This window comes from Myodes glareolus, chromosome 4 (assembly GCF_982192425.1).
Source record: "Myodes glareolus chromosome 4, mMyoGla1.1, whole genome shotgun sequence".
NCBI lineage: Eukaryota > Metazoa > Chordata > Mammalia > Rodentia > Cricetidae > Myodes > Myodes glareolus.
The window spans coordinates 54,019,128-54,044,851 of record NC_142029.1 but is presented as its reverse complement, the minus strand read 5'-3'; the positions used below and the strand labels follow the sequence as shown (position 1 = coordinate 54,044,851).

At 40.0% G+C, this 25,724-nt stretch overlaps 1 protein-coding gene across 6 annotated transcripts in view; it reads left to right on the top strand.

The window, feature by feature from the left end:
• U2surp (U2 snRNP associated SURP domain containing) overlaps window positions 1-11,317 on the top strand; it is a 52,892-nt gene extending 41,575 nt beyond the window's left edge. For all 6 annotated transcript variants that reach the window (XM_048452515.3, XM_048452514.3, XM_048452513.3 and 3 more), the window contains 4 exons: window positions 5,002-5,112; window positions 7,271-7,389; window positions 8,688-8,864; window positions 9,989-11,317. In XM_048452515.3, the coding sequence (XP_048308472.1) occupies window positions 5,002-5,112; window positions 7,271-7,389; window positions 8,688-8,864; window positions 9,989-10,127 (546 nt within the window). In that variant the 3' untranslated portion in view covers window positions 10,128-11,317. The remainder of the gene's footprint in view (window positions 1-5,001; window positions 5,113-7,270; window positions 7,390-8,687; window positions 8,865-9,988) is intronic.
• The last annotated feature ends 14,407 nt before the right edge of the window (window positions 11,318-25,724 follow it).

Here is a 25,724-nt window from a genome sequence, read left to right as displayed (position 1 = left end):
GCGCATGCTTGTAGCCTCAGACTCTCGGGAGCCTGGGTCAGGACTTACCTGGGCTACCTAGAGAGCTCAAGAACAGTCTGGGCAAACTGTCTCAAACTATAAAGAAAGCAACGCTGGGTATCTGTGTGTGGGGAGGAGGCATGTGGTTCTCTGTTAGGGTAGTTGTTTTAGCATGTAAAAGACTGGTGGTTCAGTCCTCAGGATTGGGGAGTAGGGTGTAGAAATAAAGACTGCATTCAATAAAAATACATTTTCTTGATAATTGGAGTTACAATTGTCAGAATAGGGCTTGGGGGGGAGATGACTCAGTGGGAATAGGTGCTTGCTACCAAACTGATGACCTGGGTTTGATGGTTATGACATACATGGTGGAGGGACAGATCCTATTCAGACCTCCACATGAATTGCCATGGCATGTCTGTGTGCACACAAATGTTACAAAAATACCAATATGGAATGCCTAATTCTTTTTTTAGAATGTTCTGTTTCCTTATTAATATGAAGAGAAGAAAACCACATAATGTATCTTTGTTAGCTGGGTTTTATGAGCATTACATATATGTGGTGTATGTTGTATATAGATGTGGTGCATGTTGTGTATATATGTGCTGTATGTTGTGTGTATATGTGGTGTATGTTGTGTATATATGTGGTGTATGTTGTGTATATATGTGGTGTATATTGTGTATGTGTGGTGTATGTTGTGTCTACATGTGGTGTATGTTGTGTGTGTATGTCGTGTGTGTATGTGGTGTATGTTGTGTATATGTGGTGTATGTTGTGTGTGTGGTGTATGTTGTGTATATGTGGTGTATGTTGTGTGTGTATGTGGTGTATGTTATGTGTGTATGTGGTGTATGCTGTGTGTATGTGGTGTATGTTATGTGTGTATGTGGTGTATGCTGTGTGTATGTGGTGTATGTTATGTGTGTTTGTGGTGTATGCTGTGTGTATATGTATGTTATGTGTGTATGTGGTGTATGCTGTGTGTATATGTGGTGTATGTTGTGTGTATATGTGGTGTATGTTGTGTGTGTGCTGTATGTGATCTTTTATAGTTTGTTCCCTATCCCTTTGTTAAAATTTCACTTATTATCTCTCCAGCTCTCATAGTACTCACCTAGCTCAGAATTTGGAAAATAAACCAAATCCTAGGTTTAAAAAGCAGGTAGGTCTTCATCTTGATAGTACCTAAATTCTTCTCCATTGTTATTCTGGGACATTTAAGTCATGGAGCGGTTTAACAGCGGGTAGCAGGTTAATCAAAACTCAAGTCTCACAAACTTTATTGCCATGCTTTCTTACCTTGTTTCCCTGTCCCTTTGAGTATCAGTTTTAGGTCTTAAAATCCACTGCTTTTATTAGAGAACTGTTAAGTAAAGAATACAGTTCTAAATTAGTTTCTCTAGGTAGTTTTACTATATACTGTATTTTATACTACAGTTTTTCTTCCTTTCCCCAAATGTGGTGTCTTTGTAAAAATGCCTAACTGCTAAACCTTAAACCAGTGATTAATAATAATAATAAAAAAAAAACAACCAAAACCCGAAACAGTGGACGTGCGATTTCACGCTACTGATATTCTCTACAAAAACATATGAAGACCTATAGCCATGTACTGTGCTGACAAGATAGGTTAGTACTGTCTTTCCTGTGCTGCTTGCTTTTCCAGGTTCTGCCAACAGAGGATGGGGAGTAGAATGCTGGGAGCCAAAGACCAAGGAAAGTCTTTGGTGGTGGGGAACCTTTTTTGCTTGTCCCCAACAAAAGGGCTGTTGAAGTGAGAATGTGAGCCTGGTTGTTGTCTCAAGAAGACAGCATCTGCATTGACTGTTTCCCTTTGTGTTGAGAAGTGTGGTCACTTTTTTTATGGATATCTTAACTTGTGTTTGGGCCTTAGTTAGGTCCTAGTGTCAGAAACTCTTAAGGTATGATTTTATAACGATTTTAAAAAATAATTTTAGTTATATGTGGTGTCTGATGCCTATGATCCTTGCACTCAAGAGGCAGAGATCAGGGACTACAAGTTTGGTTCTAGCTTGGCTGCATAGTGAGACTCTGTCTCAAAGTAAAATAGGCTGGAAGACAGTGCAGTCTCTACAGAGCTCACCATGCAAATTTGAAGAACTGAGTTAGATTCCAGGAACACACGTAAATACCCGGGCTTAGTACTGTGCATGAGATGTTGCATCACCAAAGAGGATAAGGCAGAGGTTGCAGAGTTCCCTGGCCACCCAGCCTGTTTTAATTGTTGAACTCCGGGTCCCAGTAAGAGACTATCTTTTTTAAGAAAAACAAAAAACGAAAACAAACAAAAAAATGAAACCAAGGGTCCTGGCCACTCGAAGGAATAAGAACTGAGTTATTATTTATAACAAAACATTCAGTGTATTGTTTAACTTAGTTTTTAAGCCAGTTATCAACATTACATTCTAAGCAATAGAGGAGTCATACAGTGAATTCAGGCATTTGCACCATCCTGCTTTTTCTCTCAACTTAGTGTCTGACGTCTTTTAAAATGTATAATTCATTAAGACATGAAAAGTGTAAAGACTAATTTTAAGATTTGTTTGAAGGAAAAGATGGAGAGAATCTTAAGTCCCTGGTTTATAAAACACTGCTATGGAAGTGAAGTAGGTAGAAAAAGGACAAAAATCAAAGAATTTAGAAGATACAGTCATGAATTCAGACATTGTGACAATACTTCTTTAACTTGTGGAGCAGGGAGAGGATTAGAACCTTTTTCCAATGCACAGGCTTCATTTCCTAAATGCCTTACTAAGTATATAGTCTGTCCAAATGCATATCTACACATAAAGTAGAGTGAGATTGGCCTGCTAGGACACTCTCTTTATCTCTTAAGTAGACAGGGTTGAACAGGTTTGGGATGTCCGTGTGCTGCTCCCTCATCACTTTCCTTCCCTTAGTTGAAGAGGAGACTACTGTTACCTTTTGAATTTTCATGGACATTTAAGCTCTTAAGCTCCTGGAAGCTTTTACAGTTTTTATTTTAGTAATTTTGTAGTGTGTGTGTGGGTGTGTGTCTATCGGTCTAGGGGATGTGGTGGGAGGAGAGCAGGTGCATTGTGTGGAAGTCAGGACAGTTTCAGGAGTCATTTCTCTCATTCCTTGCTGAGGCAGGTCTTACTATTTCTGCCATTCTGTATGCTGCAGGATAAGTGACCTGCAGACTTCCCAGTGACTTTCTCTCATGTCTGTGCCATGTAGGAGTACTAGCATTACATGTAGGAGTACTAGCGTTACATGTAGGAGTACTAGCGTTACATGTAGGAGTACTAGCGTTACATGTAGGAGTACTAGCGTTACATGTAGGAGTACTAGCGTTACATGTAGGAGTACTAGCGTTACATGTAGGAGTACTAGCGTTACATGTAGGAGTACTAGCGTTACATGTAGGAGTACTAGCGTTACATGTAGGAGTACTAGCATTACATGTAGGAGTACTAGCGTTACATGTAGGAGTACTAGCGTTACAGACTCAGGTAAACATGGCTGCTGGGGGCTGAGCTCAGGTGGTCAGGCTCGCATGACACTTTATCTTCTCAGCGAGCCATCGTTGCAACCTTAGTATCTTACTTTAAGTTTTATAATGAGTTTATTCTCTTCAAAAAGTTTTAAAATTACATTTATTTTGTTTATGTGTCACATGTGCATGTCACAGCAGTCAAATGGAGGTCAAAACAACTGTGGATCTCGCTTTCCAGCATGTGGGTCCCTGGGATGGAGCAGGTCATCAGATGTGGCAGCAGGCACCTTTACCCACTGAGCCATCTCGCTGGCCCACGTTTATCTTTTTTAGTAGTCTTTACAGAATTGTAAAAGCTTTACTCAGACAGGGTGATACATCCCTATAGTCACAGCACCAGGAAGGTCAGGGTCACTAGTTTGAGACCAGCCTGGAATAGATTGTAAGACATTGTCTCCAGGAGTAAGGGGTGGTCAACATATTTAAATCTCCAGAATAAAATGTGAAATTAGTCTCACTTTTTCTTATATTTTCTTTTTCTGTTACTGATTTTACATGTTTGGGTTTTTCTGAGGGGAATTGTGATGGTAGGTGTAGGCTTTCAGATTGCTACCCATTGCAAGTGTATGTGAATCTGTGGGGGTTTTTTTTTGCATAGAATTAGCCAGAAATGTTAGAATGAATATGTAAGTGGTCTACTAGCATGCTACAGGAAATATTCATCATATAAATAGCTTAGGGTATTGTCTGAAGTTTCTGTTCTACCTGGTTCCCACAATCATTAAGTCCCAAAGAAATCACACAGAGGTCTACATGAACTATAAATTGATTAGCCCACTAGCTCAGGCTTCTTATTAACTCTTATAACATATATTAGCCCATTATTGTTGTTTATGCTAGCCACGTGGCTCGGTACCTTTTTAGCGAGACAGTCACAGCTTGCTTCTTCTGTGGTACGCTCACAATTGTTCTGATCTTTTTTAAATCAGTATTTACTCTTCTTAAAAGGTACAGTCTGAATATGGTTTAGCTCTGTTTTGATGGTCCGTGGTTACACTGCTGTATAGATAGATTGGAGCCTTCAGACCATGCAGCTGTGTATGTTGTTCTAAGGAGCTGTAACTAGAACACCGCCATTGTTTTTCTAGTTGCTTTTAACTTGTTTTCTGTTTCTGTCCTGCTGACTCTTAAATCTTGTTCCAAGTGTGCTTTCCTGTACTCACTTTTTCTTTCTGATTTGGAGAACTAGATATCAGATTCACTGGTACTGTTAGGTTAACAAATATGTTGTTAAGAATGTAAAACAGTCTATGGTTTAATCCTCTCCAGGTTGAGAATATTGTGTTTGTTTGTGTTTGATGGCTTGAATTTTGTGTAGAGGGTTTATTTAACAGACTTTCTATTGTGGTTATATTTTGTCTGAGTCCTAACCAGTCACTGTTTTGCTGTAGGAGAAAAGCAATGCTCGACAAAGTGTTATAGAAAATTCTTATTAAAAATGTTTTATTTTACAGCTCAAAGTTATGAAGTTTCAAGATGAATTGGAATCTGGAAAGAGACCTAAAAAGCCAGGCCAGAGCTTCCAGGAACAAGTCGAGCACTACAGAGATAAATTGTTGCAACGAGTAAGGAATATGGTTATTCAGTAATAGCGTTTCCACAGTTACCTACCTATCTGTAGACTATCAGGGTCATAGCATATTAAAGGGAAGTACATTGCAAACAGTAGTCTTTAATGTATAAATATTGAATGATGGTTAGAAATATTTTATTCTGGGCACTGCCTATGGACTAGCTAATCTTGCTAAGAATGTGCTTTCATAACTGGAAAATCCTATGGGAAGACATTGCATTGATGCTAGTAAGAACCAGGAATCCTAGGAAGTAGCACGAATGAAGGTGAAGATGAGGGCTGGAAAGTCCTGCTGTGGAAGGTGGAGTTAGGGTGGAATACTTGGCATCAGGGAGTGCTGGGCTTTTTAGGGTCGGTGAATTAGGGTGTGCAGAGCACTAGCACTAGAAGCCTGTGTGGTGACCGTGGAAATGCCCAGGACTTCCATTGGAATCGCTGTTTTGTCCTGTGCCCTGGCCATCATTGCAGTGATAGTAACAGTATCACACAAGAAAAAGGCATCCGTAGGAGCTTATGGTACAGAAATGTGGGTGGGAGCTGCCTAGTAAGGTGACTGCTCAGCTGTGCTGACTTGGAATTCTTTGCCATTGCTGCTATACCACTGGAGTTTTCCCTGATGGGCCATAGTTGGGATTGCTGTTATTGTTGCTCTGTAGTTTTAAATCAGAATGTTTAAAATAGATTAATTGTAGTATAGTTTCTATAAAATGTATAGTCAATCAAGAAATAATTTTATCTTCATTTAGGTAAGTGTATATTGAGTATCATTAAGAGAAGTTGGTCTCCTTTGTATGTCTTTGGATTTATATTCTATGATGTACTTGGGAAAAAGATAAATGAGATTATTTTTAAAATGGTACTAGTTGTCTCTACCCTTTTGAGTCCCTTTGGTGATGGTAACTGGTTATTAGTCTGCATTGAAGATTACATGTTGAAACACTCCCTGAATCTCAGTGACCTCAAACTGATATGTCAGTTGCTAGTTTAGTCTTCTGTATCCCATGAGTGTTAATTGGAGACAAGATTGTGGTTTTAGAAGGCATATGCTGAAGGTCAGTTAACTATGATCTCTGTCAGTTTGTAAATAAAGTTTACTAGAACACAGCTATGCATCTTGACCTAGGTATTGTCTATGTGGTTCTCTTGTTGCAATAGTGCAGTTGAGCCATTGTTAAAAGGATTGTTTATAACCAACAAGACAAGTAGTTTTGGTCTGGCTCTGTAAAAGAGTTTGCCAGTGTTTAGTTATAAGAATTTCTTTTTAAAAATAGGAAGCAGCATAGATAACATTTTTGATACATGCCGATTGTAATTAAATTCTATTTCTGCTATTAAAGAACTAAGTTGGTTCAGTATCTTTAGCCACTACTTTTAACTATTCTGCTATTAATAGAAATTAGAATTTTATTGAGAAATGGCAGTTAGGACAGCTAGGAATAAACAGTTATTTTTCTGGTTTATGTAATTATATCGTTATATAATCAGTTTATAAGTAAGGATTAAAATTTTTTATCATTACTTACAATAAAGTCTTTGGAAAGAATGTTTTATTAAGTGAACCTGCTGTATACAGGCAGAATTGCTTTTATAACTAAGTTCTTGAAATCTGTGATGGGAAGGTCAGTTATGTTGCTTGCTAGCTTTTCCTGATTGATTTCTTCCTTCCTTACCCTCCCCATCTCCCTCCCTCCTGCTCTCCCTCCCTCCCTCCCCTTCTATTTTTCTCTCTCCCTCCCTCTCTACCTCCTTCCCTTATTTTGATGTGTTAGGCATGAAGGGATAGGAGCTCTTAGACTGAGTTCCTGACTTTTTGGTGTGACCATGGTCATTGTGCTTAAACTTTCTGAGTCAGGTTTTCCATATCTAGATTGAGAATGATAGTGTCGTAAAGAATCACAGAATGACTTAGTATTTGGAAAATTGTCACTGTTGTCTGGGCTGTGATGAGCACTCAGGAAATACTTTGCTGCTGAACAAGGACGACGACGACGATGATGATGTGGTATATAAGAAATGGCTAGATATTTTCCAAAAATGAAAATGATAATCATACCTTAATTAATATTTAGAGAAATTGCGATTGGACACATAGTATAGCCTATACTGACATTTTTAAAAAAACAATTATTTTCTTTTGAAAAACAAAACAGGAAAAGGAGAAAGAGTTAGAAAGAGAACGAGAAAGAGACAAAAAAGATAAAGAAAAATTGGAATCCCGATCCAAAGACAAGAAGGAGAAAGATGAATGTACTCCAACAAGAAAAGAAAGGTACGGCATGTCATAGTTACTCTGCTTTGTTTCAGATTTGGAGTGCTATTAGGTTTTAAAGTATTTCTATCATCAGTAGCAACAAATTAGAAGTGCCTTTTCACAATAAACATACTTGGCTTCTGCCTGTAGGAGGCAGAATTAACTGAGAGAGTGGCAGTTGCCTTTTGGCTTAACTAATTAGGACATCATCTCTTTACTTGGTTCATATGGTATCCTTAGTCTTAATTCATTGCAGGATTTCAATTACACTATTGGGTATCAACCCCGCAGCTTAAATAACAACTTGTTACATTTGCCTCTTGACTCCACTGTAAGCTTCTTTTTTCGTCATGAAAGAAGATTGTAAAGAAGCCACAGTGACTTGCTCATCATGTTAAGTTCTTGGTTCCAGTTTTTCTCTTTATTTGTTTAGTGTGTGTGTTATTCTTTGGGGTATATATCTGCTATCATTATCTTGTGGAGGTCAGAAGAGAGCTGTGGCAGTTGGTTCTCTCCTTCTGCTATGTAGGTTCCAAAGGGTCAAACTCAAGTTAAGAGTTCTTACTTGCTGAATCACCTCCCTGGACCATGTTCTTACTTCTATGGTTCTTAAATGTCTAGTGTAGTGAAGCAGTCGCTTCAGTGAATAGGATCAAAGTTTTCCACGTTGTAAAAACCAATGGTTGCAAATGAAAAACCTGTCATAATCACTCTGTCCATACTTGTAAAAAGCAAATTGTACAGATTGGTTAACAAAGAAATGCCACCTTTTTTTGTCTTATTATTTTGATGTAATTTCCGTTTCACAGAAGTTACAAGAATAGTTCAGATAATCCCCATGTATCTTTCACCCAATTGCTCCACCTATAAAACACTTCTACTTCTCTTAGTGCTTCCTTTCTACTTCTCCTGCAGCCAGTTAATTATAACTGGCCAGCATGGAGCCCGATTCTCTGAATTGGTCATCTAAGTTAAGGAAAAGTACCACATTAAGAAGTTAGCATTGAAAGAAACAAATCTTCATTGTTATCCAGTCCAAAATGTCAAACTTTCTTCATCTTCCTAGTAATCTCTTTTTTACAGCCCCCCCCCCCAAAAAAATTCATTTGTTTTTTTGGGCAAACTGTATTTTGCTCATAAACTTACTTGTTTATAAAATAAAGGACATTGACTGTTGTTGGAAAATAGTACTAGTATGAATAGTGAGAGTTAAGTTATTGTAAGCTGGAAAGCATTTGTAGCTAATTCAGTAAAAATTGAAAATAAATACTTAAATCTTGTTGTCACTTACGGTGTTTATATGCTTTGTTTTGTAGGAAAAGACGGCATAGTACTTCTCCCAGCCCATCTCGGAGTAGCAGTGGTAGGCGAGTGAAGTCCCCATCTCCAAAATCAGAACGGTCAGAACGGTCAGAAAGATCTCATAAAGAAAGCTCACGGTCCAGGTCATCTCACAAAGATTCTCCTAGAGATGCTAGCAAGAAAGCCAAAAGGTAAGTGCAACTCACCCTTACTCCAGTTCAGTCACCAGTGTTCTACAAACTTTGGAGAGGATGTGGTTGTCCCTCACCCCTTTTGTTAAGATGTCAAAAAACTAGAGAAATTATTATTTTGGATTATCTCTTTTGATCCTACTCCAGTTTTTGTCATGGTTCAGGTATAGAAGAATTCTAGCAGTTAAAGGCTGGCCAAGGATTTTCGCATGTCCACTGTTGGGGATGGGGTGTTACTTTTCATTCTGAGCTTTGTTTCTGAATAATAAATAGCCTTAGATTTTGTCAAAGCTGAAGATAAGGAATACCTCTTCCCCACAGAAGTACGTGGGTAAGGAAATAGAATACTATTTAGATCATCTCTTCAATACACACTTTCATATTTTTATTTAAGCCTTTTAATTCCATAAAAGTAGTTCATAAATGTATTTGATATTACAGAGGGAAATTTTCTTGAGCTGCACCTGAATATATATGTTAATATTTCATTATTGTAACCATTTTCTATGCAGTCTTTATGTAATAGATGACTTTCTCCTCTTCAAGACTACACGTGTGTGTGTATGTGTGTATATATTTTTTTATTTGGGAAATCTTCATGAACAAAACTTAGCAAAATTACTGGGGCGAGACGTGGTGGCAGGTGCCATTAAGCCCACTACCTGGGAGACCCTGTCTCAAAAACAACAAATTATGTTGTTTTAAATGACCTTGAGTAAGAAATTTTTTTCCCCCCACAAAATCACAGAATGCACAGCTTCTGTGCTTTTAAAGTTGTGTGAATGTCTTAGTTTCCCTTAATGTCCCACCTTAAACTTTATCTTGTGGATTACAGGTTCAAATTTTGGGGGTATTAGTTACTTGGGGAGCTTATTAAAAATATACACTCTCAGTAGAGCAGTAGTAAAGTTCAGAAATTTTTTATATCGTGTGATTTGTCGACTGATTACACATGAATGCTAAGTGCAAAATAAATCTGTGTGTGTATACATACAGTAAGAATAATTTTGAGTTTGCTTTTTTATTAGTGGCTTATATGCCCACTTGAAGCTTACTTTAAGCCTTATAAGAATGTAAGCAGTTTTGGAAGGCGAGTACTCAGATATTCTTGTTTGTTTCTTCAGGTCGCCATCTGGTTCAAGGACACCTAAAAGGTCTAGGCGGTCTCGGTCTAGGTCGCCTAAGAAATCAGGAAAGAAATCCAGATCCCAGTCCCGGTCTCCACACAGGTCTCATAAAAAGTCAAAGAAAAACAAACACTGACACATAATTTTTAAGATGCTGTCACTTATTGGAAATGCAAGTTTGTTTTGTGCCTGAATGGTCTGTTTGTTTTTTGTTTGTTTTTTTAATAAAAAAAAAAACTACACACACAAAAACAAAATTCTAATGAAAGAGCATTCCTGAGTTTGTTTGTTTGTTTGTTTGTTTGTGAATGCATGTGTAAACTCATGAGTAACTGCATCTGTAGACCTGTCATTGTTTTATATTGTATAAATTACTTTTGTTGTGGCTGTTTCTCAAGATGAAATTTTTATTGTGCTAATGAATTTCATCAGAAATGTGTACAATGGATCTGCTGGCAGTAGTAGTGTTTTGTTTTAGGATGTTGTGACTTAGACACATAATACAGATGTCTTCCCCTCTTTTGTAGCTTTGACAATTTGAATTAGATTTCAAATAAAATCTGAACAGAAAACTATAATGTTGTTTTTTTGCCCAGTTGGTGACACCAAGTCCCTTAAAGACCTACTAAGTGAATTTGGCACTCTTGCTGTTTCCACACCTAGTGACTTCACAAGCTCCAGTGTTCAAGCAGCTAGTGTGTTATGTTTACTAAGTGGCTACCAAAAGTAAAACCCGTAAGAAGGTTTCCATACCTAGAGGTGAGAAGGCTTGAGTAAGTGGGTATGATGTGGTATTTGTTGCTGTAATGCCCAGTTAAAATTTCATTTTTCAAAGAAGCAACATGATTTCAAAAGCACTCAACCCATCTTCTGAGCAATTACGTGTTTTTAGGGTAGATTTAATTTTTATCTTCTATCATGAAACAAGTTTATTTATAAAAGATTTTATAAAAAAGATTTGCCATAGAATTCTTTTGTATAATAGTTGCCTTTTTATAATTGTCTGTAGGTTATCTTTAAAACACTGGTATCATGATATTTGTACAAATTTGTTTGAAATAGCTTTTCTGTTTTGAAGATTTGGGTTTGAAGTACAGCTTTCAATAAAAATTGAAAATTAAATGGTTTTCAGGCAATTTTAACACTCAGTGGTTTGTAAATTCAAGGTGCAAAAAGTTGACTTAAACCATTTGCAGAGTTGAATTCTGTTATAAACAGGAAAGAACTTGCTGTAGTCTGAGGGGAAAACAGGAAAACTTGTGAATGTTGATCAAAATACTGCAGTGAATATAATGTAATAAAGGGTGACATAGACTCAGACTAACACTATTTGTCAATCTTGCTTTCAGTGTTTCATTTAGGTACTTTATGTGGCTAGTTGTTTTGTTTTTCCTCTAATAACAGATTGTTTTATTTAACCTACTTTTAAAAATTCTTTCACCTTGTTTACTTAATTTTGCCTAATCACAAAATAAGGCTTCCTGACCCGTGATAGGGGAGTAGTCACGTCAGCTGTACAGTGAGGCATGTTTTCCTCACCCAGCACATCTACAGCAGCTTTAGAAATGAGCCAGTCATATTGTTAGACATTAGTGGTTCTTAGCATGAAAATACTGTTCAGTCCTTTGTTTACCTACTTTTTTAGGAAATATTAAATCCTTAAAGTTGCTTAGAATAATTTATGTGAACATTTGGTGCTGATACTTAAAGACCTTTATAAATACAGCTGTTACAGAAGGCACACGCTTTTCTTCTCTGGGTTTTGGATAGGCCAAGAAATAATTGGTCAGAAAGTAGTTTTCTTTTTTCAGGCAAGTTATGATGGATAGTTACTTTTCTCTCTTGAGTAAAAAACCTGAGCTTGGTTTTGGGTGTTCATTTGTAGTGTTTTCTACTGCAATGAATCCATCACTATTATAGTTAAATCTTGCTGCAGATAGACTTGGCTTCCTTTTGGGTGGTGGGAAATTACTTAGACCTGACAGAATATTTTCTGGAGTTTTTTAAATGTATATATCAAGTTGTATTGAATTTTATTTTCTTGAATTGTAAATAGCATTAACTAGGTTATTTCCAGTTTTACTTTATGAGGAAACACCTAGAATAAGCTGTTGAAATTAAAATTCACAATGGATTTGGGTGTCTCATAGCTGTTCCCAGCATAGAAGCGCAGTGATCATAAGCTCAGGTATTGAGACCAGCTTAGGCAAAAGACAGAGAGCCTGTCTCAAAAACATGTTCCTTGTAAGTGTCATGGGATTAGGAACTGGTGCGCTCTTACAAAAGGAAGCTGTTCTGCATATTTTTTCCTAATAGCTTAGTTTTCATATCTAAAGAACATATAGCATAATTGCTGAGTTGACTTAAAATGTTCATAAATGATCTGAGAGTTCCAAGAAGGATTGTTCGAGCTATGTAGCTGTGGCCTCTACTAAATTGCACGTGTGAGGAGAGCCTCTGTGGTCTATCCCTACAAAGGACCTAAAACAGGTTTCTTACCAAGGCAATGCTGTCTCACTTTTCTCTGCACACAGGTGGAAAGTTACATGGTGGTCGATTTCTTACCAAAGAGACCTGTGACTTAAAAGGATTGTGGCTGGTTTTCTTTGGCATTGTATTCCAGTGTAGCTGTGAGTCAGCATGTGGGGGGTTTCTGTCTCTAGGGAGCTGGAGATTAAAGTACTGGGGTAGACAGAAAACCCTGATCCCAAAGGATCCTTTTATTTGGCTCACAATATTTTTGGCTTTTTTTTTTTTTTTTTTTTTTTTTTTTTTTTGCCTAAATGTTGTATAAATTGCTCTATGCTGACCCAGTTTTCTTCATTGCAGACCGTTCCTGTGGTCTTAACCTGAGAACTGTATTCCCATTAAAGGATATCGGAGGACATACTTCCTTCTGACCTATGTATCCCCATTCTTTAATATTCTTGAGTACTTAAAAATACTTTAAATAAATTTTGTTCATGATCAAATTTAGGTTTCTTAGAAATATCCTATACGTTTTTGCTGTAATGGTGGTATAAGTTCTGAAAAATTACAGAACGATAATAGTTTGTCATGGTTAAAAATGAGGGCAGATAAACCTCTGCCAAAGTGATTTAACCTGTTCTGATGACCACAGCAGTGTGATTTCTTTAGCAGAGAAAGTTGTTTTTAAAAATAAATAGTACCACTTTTCTAAAACAATACTCTTTAGGAATAAACCTTTTGCTCGTTTCCCAGTTTGATTTTTAGTGGACAAGCCCAACCGCAGAGAATTCAGCGCAGATATTGTGAAGACTGTAAGTTTAAAGGGTCTTGTGATTAGTAACAAAGTTTGGTGTTTCCACATCTCACATGCATGTTTTGGGATAGACTTTAGGGAGTGTTTCTTATCTTTTCGGCCATTGCGTGTTTTTGTTATCAGCTCTCTAGGATGTAGCTCATACATGACTATAAATCCCAGGGGAGTGTAATGATCGGCGAGGAGATGGGAATGTGCTGCTGTTCCAGGGGAGCCTTGTTCCATTGTTAATTTCAATGCCTCTGTTGATTCAGTACCACCTCATGGATCGCCAATGTAAATGAATTATGTGTATAATGGTAATTTGTATAGTTTTGTAGATAAAATGTCCTCACTTTCATATGTAATTGTGCTTAGAGTTATTCTTCTAACTTGAGCAGGGTCTTTTATGTTGTGTCTCTGGTGATTTGAAATAGCAGAAAGACAGATTTCTAGAACTGGAGCGACATAAGAAAACAGTCCCGTGAAAGTGCCCTGAGTGGGGCAGCTCCGTGGGGAGCTGCTTTCCAGACGAGACGTGAAGATTAGTCGCAAACAAAGCTCGTGGAATTCACTTTTATTGCCTTTTCTTACTTTTAATTACTTAAATAAAATACATTGTTTTCGATGGTAAATTTAGACTCTGCATACAGTTTTCTACTGGGAGCCCTGTAGGGTAACCTAGCTTTCACCAGCTTTCTCCCATGCAGAACGGTGATGCGAGGAGCCATGTCTGTCCATTGTAGCTACACAGCTGCAACATTACATTGCTCTTACATTCTCACCAGATAGTTTCATGATAGCTGATTGCCTATTAACTAGGAAATTTCATACACTTATTCTCTATGTTAAAGTTCTGTTTATTTCATCAAGGAAAACTTCAGGCTTCAGCATAAAATAACGGCCATCTATTCACCAAACTGTAAATATCAACTTGTTAATTAGTGATGTGTTTTGATTCTTAAAATCAATATGGTTTGATCACACTAAAAACTCACTGGTTCCATTTTCAGGTTTTGTTTTAGTTATGATAATGCTCTTGACGATATTTGCCATCTTAAGCATTTTTAAATGTACAGTTTGCTGGTGTTGGGTATATTCACATTGTTGTGCAACCAAACCTATATAACTCCTTCATGGCAAAACTGAAACTCTGTACCCACTGAGTTCCCCTCTCCCCCGCCCTGTCCCTTACAGCCACATTCTGCTTTGTTGCTGTTTGACTAATCTAGAAAGTGAAATATAAAACATTAAATTAAAGTTCTTTACCATTTGTACTACATGGTGTGCTCTGTGGTCTCTCTAATGGTTTGTATGATGTAATTTCACACCAATACGTCATAGCCTGGCAAAATGTTCTCGGGAAGCAAGCTGTTTTGAAACTGCAGTAGATTAATATTAATGACCATGCTCAGATGCTTTTCTGGTTCTGTTTATTGGCTCGTGGAAAGGAGTGGAACTTTTCAGAACTTGCTAAGCTTAGCGCTTGCTTTGATATTCATTTTGCTACAAAGGGGGAGGGGAGATAAATTGCTGGTTTGGTTTTTGAATGTTGTTTTCCTCATCTTAGTTAACAGTGTTGTCAGATTGTTTTAGGATAAAGAACCTCATTTTGGGGCTTTAAAATGTGGTGTGGCGTGATAACAGTGGAAGAGGAGGAAGAGCCTGGGCTGTGGGATCAGGTTAGGGTGTGTGTGGTGCTTTATTTCTTATCACCTAGGAGCTGGTGGTGCAGTCACATCTATGCAGCGGCGGAGGACTGACTCTGGTGGTACTAAAGGAATAGTCAGTTTTCCTGGGAACTGATGGTGGAAGCATCCTGTGCTTAAACAATTTTTAAAAATTAAAAAAATCACTACATTTGGTTAACATTTCTTAACCTCTGTGATCTCTTGGTGTGTGTTACACAGTATCGGTCACTTCTTAATCTGTTAACCCAGGATAACATTTTGTTCCCTTAGAAGAAAACATTGTAAATGCCAGACATGGTAGTGCACGCCTTTGATCCCTTTTGGGAGGCAGGGGCAGGTGGATCATGTGAGTTTGAGGCCAGACTGGTCTACATAGTTCCAGGCTAGCCAGAATTACATGGAAAGACCCTGTCTCAAAATAATGATATAAAGTAAAATATCTTTGCCAGTTGTCATCTGCCCTTGTGGGATTCTGTCAAGACTTCTGAAAGGAGATGCTGACCATGAGCAGCCAAAATAAGGGGTGAGGGGTGAGCCTGGAGATTTGTTGTCCCAAGTTCAAAGTGTGTTTTTTTTTATTTGTTTGTTTGTTTAAGTCTATGCAGATTAATAGAGCTGAGCAAAAATAAGCACTTTTCATAAAATTGACAGAACAAAATCCTTTAAGAAAATGAAGGCGGGCCAAGCGGACTTGATCACACTTGTATTTTAGATGTATTTGCCAGTTAGAGTCTGTAACTTTGTGCAAGAAGGAATGTGCCCTAAAACTACGTTTAGACTAGATCTATAACTATATGGAATTTGAAAAGGAAATTACACTTTAAATTCTACTCAGAAATAGCAGCTTTGTGGTAATGTCCTCAGGACTTTGGCAAAGCTCCTTTGGAGTTCTCCGAGCTGTAAAACATGAATTTGGAGGAGTCTGGCTGATTAAAAACATCATACAGCTGAAACACTGCCCCGAATAAACACCGCTGCAGATCAACTGCCTTACCAACTGAATATTCCCATTGTGAGGAGTGGTATTAGTTGATTTTTTTGTTTGTTTCAGCATATTTTACAGGCATGTGCAGCAGCTACCAGGCATAAGTGGTTTATTAGTGTTCAGGAAACTGCTTTTCATCAAGTTTGCTGTGCTAACATTCCAATAAAGGCTAGCAGAGCCTTGACGAGCCTCTCCAGGAGTGTAGTGAGGGATTAGATACCAGAAATTGTTTTATTAATAAGGTGTTATCTTTTTAACTGCCATAATATTTAGGTAACGTGAACTTGACGCTCTGTAAATTTCAAAATGACATGTGTAGCTTATATGTTTTATACTGTGCACAGGATATGTGTATCCTAAGAAGGTGTTCTCTAGAAAGATCTGCAGTATGCCCAGTGATGCTAAATTCTGTGTGTGTGCCACAAGGCAGAGGTAGCACTCCCCATATATCTCAAGAAGCATTTACATCTGCATCTAAAAATAGTGGTTTAATTCTGAATTGATTGCACTGAAAGCGTGCTTAATTTGACTTAAATAGCAGGTATGTTAGAGAAAGTCGTGAAGTGGGCCTGATCATTTTACTTGTTTATTCTCATGATTGACATAAGAACTTGTTAAAGCTTTTCAGAATATTTGCATATGTTTTGGAATAAAATCTATTGGCACCTTTATTTTGTGAATATTAAATGAGAGAACCAGAATTAACAATGTGTAGAGAATGGAAGAAGGTCTGGTGTCAAGAATTAAGCAGCCTGCTCTGTACTTCACATCTGTTCCTAAGTGTCAGAATAACTTATCTCTAAAATATTATTGGTTTGTACTCATAGCGTCGATACTGACAGTGTCTATTCAGTGAAGAATTCAGGTGCCTTTCGGGGCCAGACTTTCCAGTGGAATTCAAAAGTCCTTAGTGGCACAAATTGCCAGTTTTTCCCAGGACCTCATCTCCTTAAAGAACTCAGGTGATAGGAAGGAAGCCTGCACTGTGATCTTGGTGTCTGATGCCAGTTTATATTGTGTCTTTACATAATACCTTCTGGGGAATTGTGGGTCCCTGAGGGACTTGCAAAAGCTCTGTGGGTATTGATACTTTGTCTCCATTGAAATGAAAGGTGTACCTGTGATGGGCTTTTGAGGGGCTGTGGAGGGGATGACAATGGAAGACTTGCCCTGTCTTCTCCAGGTTTTCTGGCAGTTCTTTTCTTTCTTCTCTGCAGCCTTTAGTGCTTTTCCTTTGCACTGTGTGTTGGGAACAAGCCGAAAATAACAAACTACTTGGTCTTGGCCAGAATGATGTTTCTCTCAACTGCTTAATGTATATAGATCCTTTGACCAAAGCGGCTCAATGCAAGAAGCCTGGGGTAAGGGTATGGAAGGCTAGCACTCTAACAATCTCGTTAATGAGTGAATCCAAATGTCAGAGTTCAGGACCTTTGAGTTATTTAGGTGGTTTGTAAAGTGATTTTGGTAGCTGTGCCTAGGCTTTTTATCAACTCTAATATAGATGGGCTCCCACAGAGAAGTCTACTGTCAAGGAACTCAATAATGGGAGGGGCCAGACCCAAAATTGAGAAGGATGGCTTCTGATGACAAAATGTTCTGAAAAATGGAAAACAGAATGAGAGGGAGAGGAACTGCCATAGAGGGTAGAAATGCCTGAACTGAGGATTCAGTAGGTAGGATGGAGCTGGTGGTGGGAACAGAGTTCCAGGCTGAATGGGATGGGAGTTAGCTTGTCTCAGTACCCCTGTACCACAGTACCCCTGCACTGACAAACGGGAGGCACCATAACCTGGGTACAGGGAGGAGTGGAGGTTGGCACAAGATGCGACCAGTAAAGTAAGGGAAGCAAGATGCAATTAAAAAAGATGACTGTTGCGCAGACAGGATGGGACGGACCAGAGCAGCAGGAAAACCAGAGAGGGGCTCGTGGCTGTGCAGGTTACACGCGATGGTATGAGTAAGGCATCCAGCACTGCCCAACGTAGCAGCTCTCATATAAATAAGCACTCTCATCATTTCCTTGGGTCCTATGGTTCCTACCCACAACAGAGGCCGAGTGTTCGCCCAGATTGACTTCGCTTGCCTTCTTATGCAAGACTGCCAGCAGATGAGTCCTACTCCTTGCTCTTGCTGGCACGTGAGGAAATGATGAAACTATAATACACAACGATTCTTCTGTCTTCAGCATTTTCATCTGCTGCCACTGCCTCCTGGTGCACTGCCCAGGGCTAGTGGAGTGTGGGAAGCCGAGTTCTGAGATGAACTATGTTGGGCTAAGCAGGCTTCCTTACTGGCATCCCTCTTGACCGTGCATGTCCTTGAACCTGTTCTCAGGAGGCTAAAGCACTACAAGACACACTTTGGAAGACTCGTTGGAACTGTGGTTGGGTAACTACTATTCAGTGCTTTTGATTTAAAAAGACAAGACTGTCTCTAGCTGTATTAATAATGAATTCCCTGGGAAGATCCGTTTGGGGGCAGAGAAATGACAGTGCAGCTGAGAGAGAAAGCAGCAGGCTTAGAAACTGATTACAAGGGCAGTCTAGCAGGTCCCCACCAGGAAGGGTGGAAGCCCCAGTCCTCAGCCTCTGTCTTGGCTAGAGGTTCCAGGAAGGGACTGCCTGGCAGCCCCCCCTCCCCAACTGTGTCGTCAATGTTGAGAAGTTAAGGGTACCTATGATCAGATCATTTACTGTAGTGTACCTTGCCAGTACCCAGCTAGCAACTTGGGTTGTTTCTACTTTCCTCCCATTCTAAACAATGCTGTGATGATTCACTATGTCTGGTACCGTTAGCACACACAAAAAGTTTGGGCTTATTTTTAGATATAGAACTATTGGGTCAAAGAATATAAACATTTTAAAGTTCAATGGTACATGTTGTCAGCTTTCTTTAAAAAGGAAGAAGAAGTGCCATTGTTTTAGATTTATAGTGTTGGGAAATGAGTATGTACCACACCTCTGCCAGCCCTGGGAGTCTGTGACACACTGTTTCAAAAAGGAATTCAAATCGGATGAAATTACTTGTTCCCAGCTGGGGAGATTTCTGGACTCTAAAGCAGGGGGGGGGAGGATTTTGGCAGGCCGTCTAGATGAATGAAGTAACTGGTTTAGTCATCTGGAGAAATCTGTGCCTCTACAGCAGTCACACTTGCATAAACCATGCTGAGTGGCAGCCATGTCCCCAGATGCTCACCGATTTCCTCTGACAGCTGAGGCCCGAAGCCAAAGACACCCAGTAGGAGTCTTTTGTGGCCCATTTCCCTTCTTCAAACCACTATACTATTTATAAAGGAGAGAAACTATATACTAGCTTCAATGCAAGTCTTTGGATGACTTCACCTGTTCTCAGTTTTCATGTGTAATTTTGCAGGGTTAGTTTTATGTATGTACAAATATATTACCCTAAGTATGCGTGTGTTGCCAGGTGAGGATCAAGGAAGACGTTTCTTACGTTAAAAAAAGAAGTCAAACTGAGCAACAGTATCTGTCTTCTTCCAAAGAGAGAACCCTTGGTGTGCGTCCAGTTCTACTGTGTTCGCCTGGGAGTCCTTCAAAATGAAGATGAGGATAGATGCTCTGGGCCCTTCTTCACTGAGAGCTTATCGGACACTACATTATGAATTCTCACCTCCAAATTTTATTTTGTGCTCATTGTCTACAGAATAGCAGGAATGAGTATCAAATGCTGCCATGTGGAAGAGGAAGGCCCGCCTCCCTTCGCCATGAGTGAGAGTACCCAAGCCTGTTGTCAGAGCGTTTGGTATGGGTTGCCTCTTTCCAAAGAGTGGTCAGGTTATCAGGTTAATAGAGACACCACCATCGCTAAGAGTCAAGAAGAGGCCCTCACATTAAACAATGGTCATGAGAAAACCAGACACTCAACCCTCCTTTTCCTGTCAGAGCCTTTCGCAACCAGGGTCTGTAATCTCAAATCAAGCCACACCCACTTGCAGCTGTGGGGGGGGGGCGGCCCTTGCTGTGAAGGTTAGAGGACACAAATCTCAAGAGAGGGGTTAGGAGAGCAAGCTCAGCCTCCCTTTCGTAGCTATGAGATAAATGTATGGTCCTACCAACACCTGGCTCCTTGCCATATAGTTTGTGATACACTAAATCTTGTCACGGGAAGCTTCCCACCATCTCCTGAAAGCCTCCTTGGTGGGAAATTCCTCTGAAGAATCTTCCCTGCCCACCTCCATGCTGTACACAAGGGTTCTTCCTGCCCCCCCCCCGCCCGTGCTGTACACGAGGCTCTCGCCACCTACATCCATGCTTTACATATGGGCTCTCTCTTCTGCTCTTTCAAACTATTATTCCTGACATTCTGAGAATGCTCATAATACCCACTTCTAGGTCTGCTCATGGTCTCATGATTGTGAGTCTTGCTCCTCTAATAAAACTCATTCTTAAGGTTAATTTATTTCAACTTCTCCATGAATCAACTAAACGTGCAAATCCCTTTTTATAACACCAATGTGGTGGTCTGAATGAGAATGTCCCCATGGACTTGTATATTTGAATGCTTGGTCTGAAGTTAGTGGAACTGTTTGGAAAGGATTAGGAGGTGTGGCCTTATTGGAGGAAGTGTCACTGGTGGTGTCTTTGAAGTTTCAAAAGCCCACCTGAAGCCTAATCTTTCTCTTTCTGCCTGCAACTTTTGGATCAGGCAAGCGCCATGCTTGCCTGTCTAGTGCCATTTTCCCCTGCTGTAATGGTCCTGGATTAACCCTCTGAAGCCAAGCAAGCCCCTAATAAAATGCTTTCTTTTATAAGGATTATCTTGGTCGTAGTGTCTCTTCATAACAATCGAACAGTAACTAAGACAACCACTTGTTGGTCGCTTTTTGCTCTGACTCTTTACTCTTTGGTCTTTTGGGGCCCACCATCCAGTTCCAAAATAAACCACACAAGAATCTTATTATTTATTTATGCCTGGTCTTAGCTTGGCTTGTTTCTTACCAGCTTTTCTAAACTTAAATTATCCCAATTACCTTTTGCCTCTGGGCTTTTTCCTTTTCTTACTTCTGTATATTTTACTTTCACTCTTACTCTGTGGCTGGCTGGGTGGCTGGGTGGTTGGCCCCTGACATCCTCCTCTCTTGGTTCTCTTGCTCCCTCTTGCTTCCTCACGTCTCCTATTTATCCTCTCTGCCTTCCAGCCCCGCCTATCCTTTCTCCTCCCTAGCTATTGGCCATTCAGTCCTACCTATTCTTTCTCCTCCCTTGCTATTGGCCGTTCAGTCCTACCTATTCTTTTTCCTCCCTTGCTATTGGCTGTTCAGCTCTTTATTAGACTATCGGGTGTTTTAGGCAAAGAATCACAGCTTCACAGAGTTAAACAAATGCAACATAAACAAAAGCAACACGTCTTTACATCATTAAACAAATGTTCCAGAGCATAAACCAATGTGACACCCTTTAAAATAATATTTTACAGCAACTACTAAGACTAAATCAATTGTCTTTGCCTCAGGTTACAGGTCATCCCTCCCCTCCAGTATCCCAATAACCCTGGGACTGGGTACTCCCTATACTGTTCATGATTCAAAATCCAGCATTATTGGCAAAACTTTTTGCGTCTTTAGCATCCTAACCAAAAGGGTTGCATTTTGTTTATCTGAAGAAAACCCATAAGAGATCAGGATACAGAGAGCTTTGCTAAAGCTATATTCTGGTGCTGGAGAGTGACTGGAAAGGCTGTGACCTCCCTATATAGTCCCTTCTTGAACTAGCATCAGCTGTCTGTGAGTCACCCACCACACAGAGAAGACACGGAGGTCCTCACAGATCAAGCAGCCAAATGAGAATGGTTTCAGGTCAGGGGTGATAAAAGATCCCAGACAACTCCCAGGAGATCTTTTGGGCGTGTGTAGTTAAACTGGGTCAAAGCATCCTGTTACTTAGGAATGGAAGGCTCACAGGTGTCTGCAGGTATCTGATGAAGGACTCTGGGTCAGACTGAAGCAGCCTAGGTTTTCCCACAGACTGAGTGTGAGCAAGACATTTCTTGTCTGTGTGTTCCAGTTCTCCTGAGTCATCAGTTTCTCAGGCACCAGCCCAAAGACCAACTCCAGAAGACTCATGGAACCTCAAAAACTCAGATCTCGAATTCAGCAAATCTGGAGAGGGGCCTAGGACTCAGTGTTTGCATTAAATTCTGGAAAAATTCAAAGTATGTAAAAGGGGAAACAGCAGTAGAGTTGATCCCAGGCTTCAAAGCCACTTTAGCCTGTGTAATTCCCAGACGTAGTACTGTAATTATCCCTATGTCAGCATGCTGTTTCTTCACAAGATCTAGAATGCAAAGCTCATGGTACTGTAGCACCCCCACAAACAGTTACATGTGACTTCTTGGTGTCATTAGAAGTACTGGCACTGTTCACAAATTCGCAATTGTCTTACATGTTTTTTTTTTTTAAATTGAAAGCCCAAATCAGATTTACTCAAGCCTTGACATAACTCTCAAATATTTTTAGTCCATTGATGTGCGCCAATTTTAGTTTTTTTAAAGAAACTGGATTGCTTTCTTTCAGATTGACCCACAGTCTAGGTTTTGTCCACCTTTATTTTACTTATAGGTAATCTGATCTGGATTCTAGGTTGGACTTAAAGTTTAAGCATTCTGACATGATTCCATGACAGGAGATTGTGTGTAATCCCTCAGAGTCACATGGTGTCTCTATGGCATGAGCAACTGCTCATACCTGTGAGTCCGCTAATTTTTATTTATTCATTTATTTATTTTGAGTTGCAACTGGCCATTGCTTTTTTACTGATTATCACAGAGACTTCCTCTTGGTGACTATCTGCCTCCACCATAGCGCAGCTCATTGAGCACCAGCGGCCTAAATGCTAGATTCTCTCCTTTAGCTCTCAAAGTCATTCTGTGGCTGCCTATCGCTATTGCTCTCTAAAGTGGCCATTGCGCATCGTGGAAGCTTGTTGATTCTGATGGATTTGGTGGGCTTTAGTTCTTCACAATTCTTAACCTACCAATTCATCTCTCTGGCCGTGGCGACCTCTTCAAGCTGCTCCTGAGTATGTTGAATAGATAATATTGCTTTTTCATAACTTCATAGTTTTTTATAAATAACAAATTCTCCAAGACCCTCTTGTACACTTCTACTCCAGACCTGAAACAGCCATTTCTCCAAGGAGCTTTAGTGGGACTCATTTTTAAAAAGACTTCATAAGATGACAAATGTCAACCCCTAGTCTCCACATGCATACACACACACACACACACACACACACACACACACACACACACACACCTCAGGGGATTCTGACAGGACTGTTGGGTTAGATCCTTCCTACTCCAACCTACTCCAGAATGCTGCTGCTATCTTTCTTGCTAATTGATTGTAAAAATATAGTTTAAATTATCTTTTAAACATTTATATAAGCCAAACTTCTATGTGACTTATATTTTTTCTTTGCTTATTGCACTGTAAATTGATACATCCTTTTCAAGAAGAAGTGTGGGCATATATTCCATACCCTAATCATTTTCTGATCTGGAAGTCCTGCTTTTAAAGTGTAGGTCTAAGGAAAGAATAAAAAAAAACACAGAAAAAGCACCAGAATTTTATTTGGAATATGTAAGACAAAAACAAAAACAAACCCCATAAAAACATGTAGAAATACATGTAGAAACATGTAGTGTAGAAATCACACAGATAGGTGATTTCTCTCCACTTACCTTCTTTTTCTTTTTTAAACTAATGACTGAAATATGGATTTTAAAATTCTATAAATCCATTCTTGCTTAGTTACTGACTTTGTAATTTGGAATGAGCAGATATGGGAAAAGGGAGCATACATCACAAGAGGTGTCACAAGGCAGGTGACAGTGGGAGAGAAGGGCCAGGATGCTGGTGATGACTGAGCTCACACGTGGTGTAGGAGGGCCTTCTTTCTATGTGTTGCTTTCATTGGTTGAATAAAGACAACTGCCTTGGACTTTTGATAGGGCAGCCCTTGGGTGAGTGGAGTAGACATAACAGAATGCTGGGAAGAAGGCAATGTGGCAGACACCATGCTTCTCCTGCCCAAGATGGATGTTGGTTAGACTCATGCTGGTAAGTCATGACCTCATGGTAACACACAGATTAATAGAAATGGGTTAATCAAGATGTGAGAGTTAGCCAATAAGAGGCTAGAGCTAATGGGCCAGGCAGCAATTTAATTCATACAATTTCCGTGTGGTTATTTGGGGGTTAAGCTAGTCGGGTGGTGGGACACGGCCCACCCCTCTGTACTATACACACACACTTCTGCTACACGTGTGACTTTAACTCTGCAGTGTCTGATTGTTCCCATTGGATGTCACAGACATCATCCCTGGGGAGTACCGAGGAATGTTTTTTCCTCCAAGGATATCTGTTCTGTGGACCGGAAGTGGGGGTGACTGTCCAGCCTAGCAGAGGAAGCATTTGGTAGTGAAGGGATGGATTGAACACTGGGATTCGCCCTTTAGTAATTAGATACTGAACACATTCTCTGGGATCCTGTCTCTTTGTATCACTCTCCTAACATCTAGAACCCCTCCCTTCCATTTTCTCCATCTGCACTGGGACTGTGACACCTGAGGCAAAACTGGCGGGGGCAGTGGGGGGCAGTGAGAAGCCCACATCCCACCCCCAGCTTACCCATCTGTTTGACTCAACTTCATGGCAACTCCTTAGGGGCGCAGCACATACCCTTTCCATCCTTTTCTCTGGCAAGAGGGGTGAGGCTGGGAAGGCAAGGAGGAAGCTCACTGCGGAGGGTGGGGAAGGGCGGCTGAGGCTTCCTAGCTTCCTTCAGCAGGCACCGTAGCAGGTTTGAACTACAGCCTGATTTCAACTGGCCTGTAACTTAGGAGAACAATAGGCAGTGAAGCTCGAGTATCGGTTGGGTGTTCTGGTACCGACCTAAAGTCCAAAACCTGAAAGGAAGACTCCGTCTGTTAACTTAGAGCGAAAAAGCAATTAAAGTAGTAGATATGAGACACACTTCATAAGCGCTTCTCATTTGCATGTGTTTATGGGGTTTCCAAGGGAGCCTACTTCTCAGGAGACCTGACATGTGGAGAGGCAGCCTGGAGGAAGCCTGGGAGGCTTCACAGCACCAGGGTGAAGGTTACAGACCTGTCACAGTGTGAAAGGAGGCGTGGTCCTGGCTGGTAGTTCAGGTCTCTTCTTGGAAGGAGTTTAACTTTTATTTTCTTTATTTTCTTTTTTTAATGATTATTTTATTTTGTGTGCCTTGACATTTTGCCTGCATGTATGTCCATGTAAGGGTATTGGATCCCCTGGAACTGGAGTTACAGACAATTGTGAGCTGCCATGTGGGTGCTGGGAATTAAACCCAGATCCTCTGAAAGAACAGTCAGTGCTCTTAACCTCTGAACCTTCTCTCTAGCCCCTAAGTTTAACTTCTTAGAATTTAATTTAATTTGTGTGTGTGTGTGTGTGTGTGTGTGTGTGTGTGTGTGTGTATGTGTGTGTGTTATGGCTAGACCTACTAGTCAGTGACCTCATGCCCAGCTTTCGTAAGAAACATTTATTTTTATAATATATGAGCCTTTTATCTGCAGGTATGTGTGTTCCCTGTGCATGTCTGATACCCTCAGAGGTCAGAAGAGGGTGTTGGATTTCCTGGAACTGGAGTTACAGACAGTTGTGAGCTGCCATGTGGGTGCTGGGAACTGAATTCGGGTCCTCTGGAATTGCTGCCCGTGCTCTTAACTGCTGAGCTGCCTCCAGCCCCCCGTGCTCAGCTTTGATGTGGGCTCTGGGCGGGGGGGGGG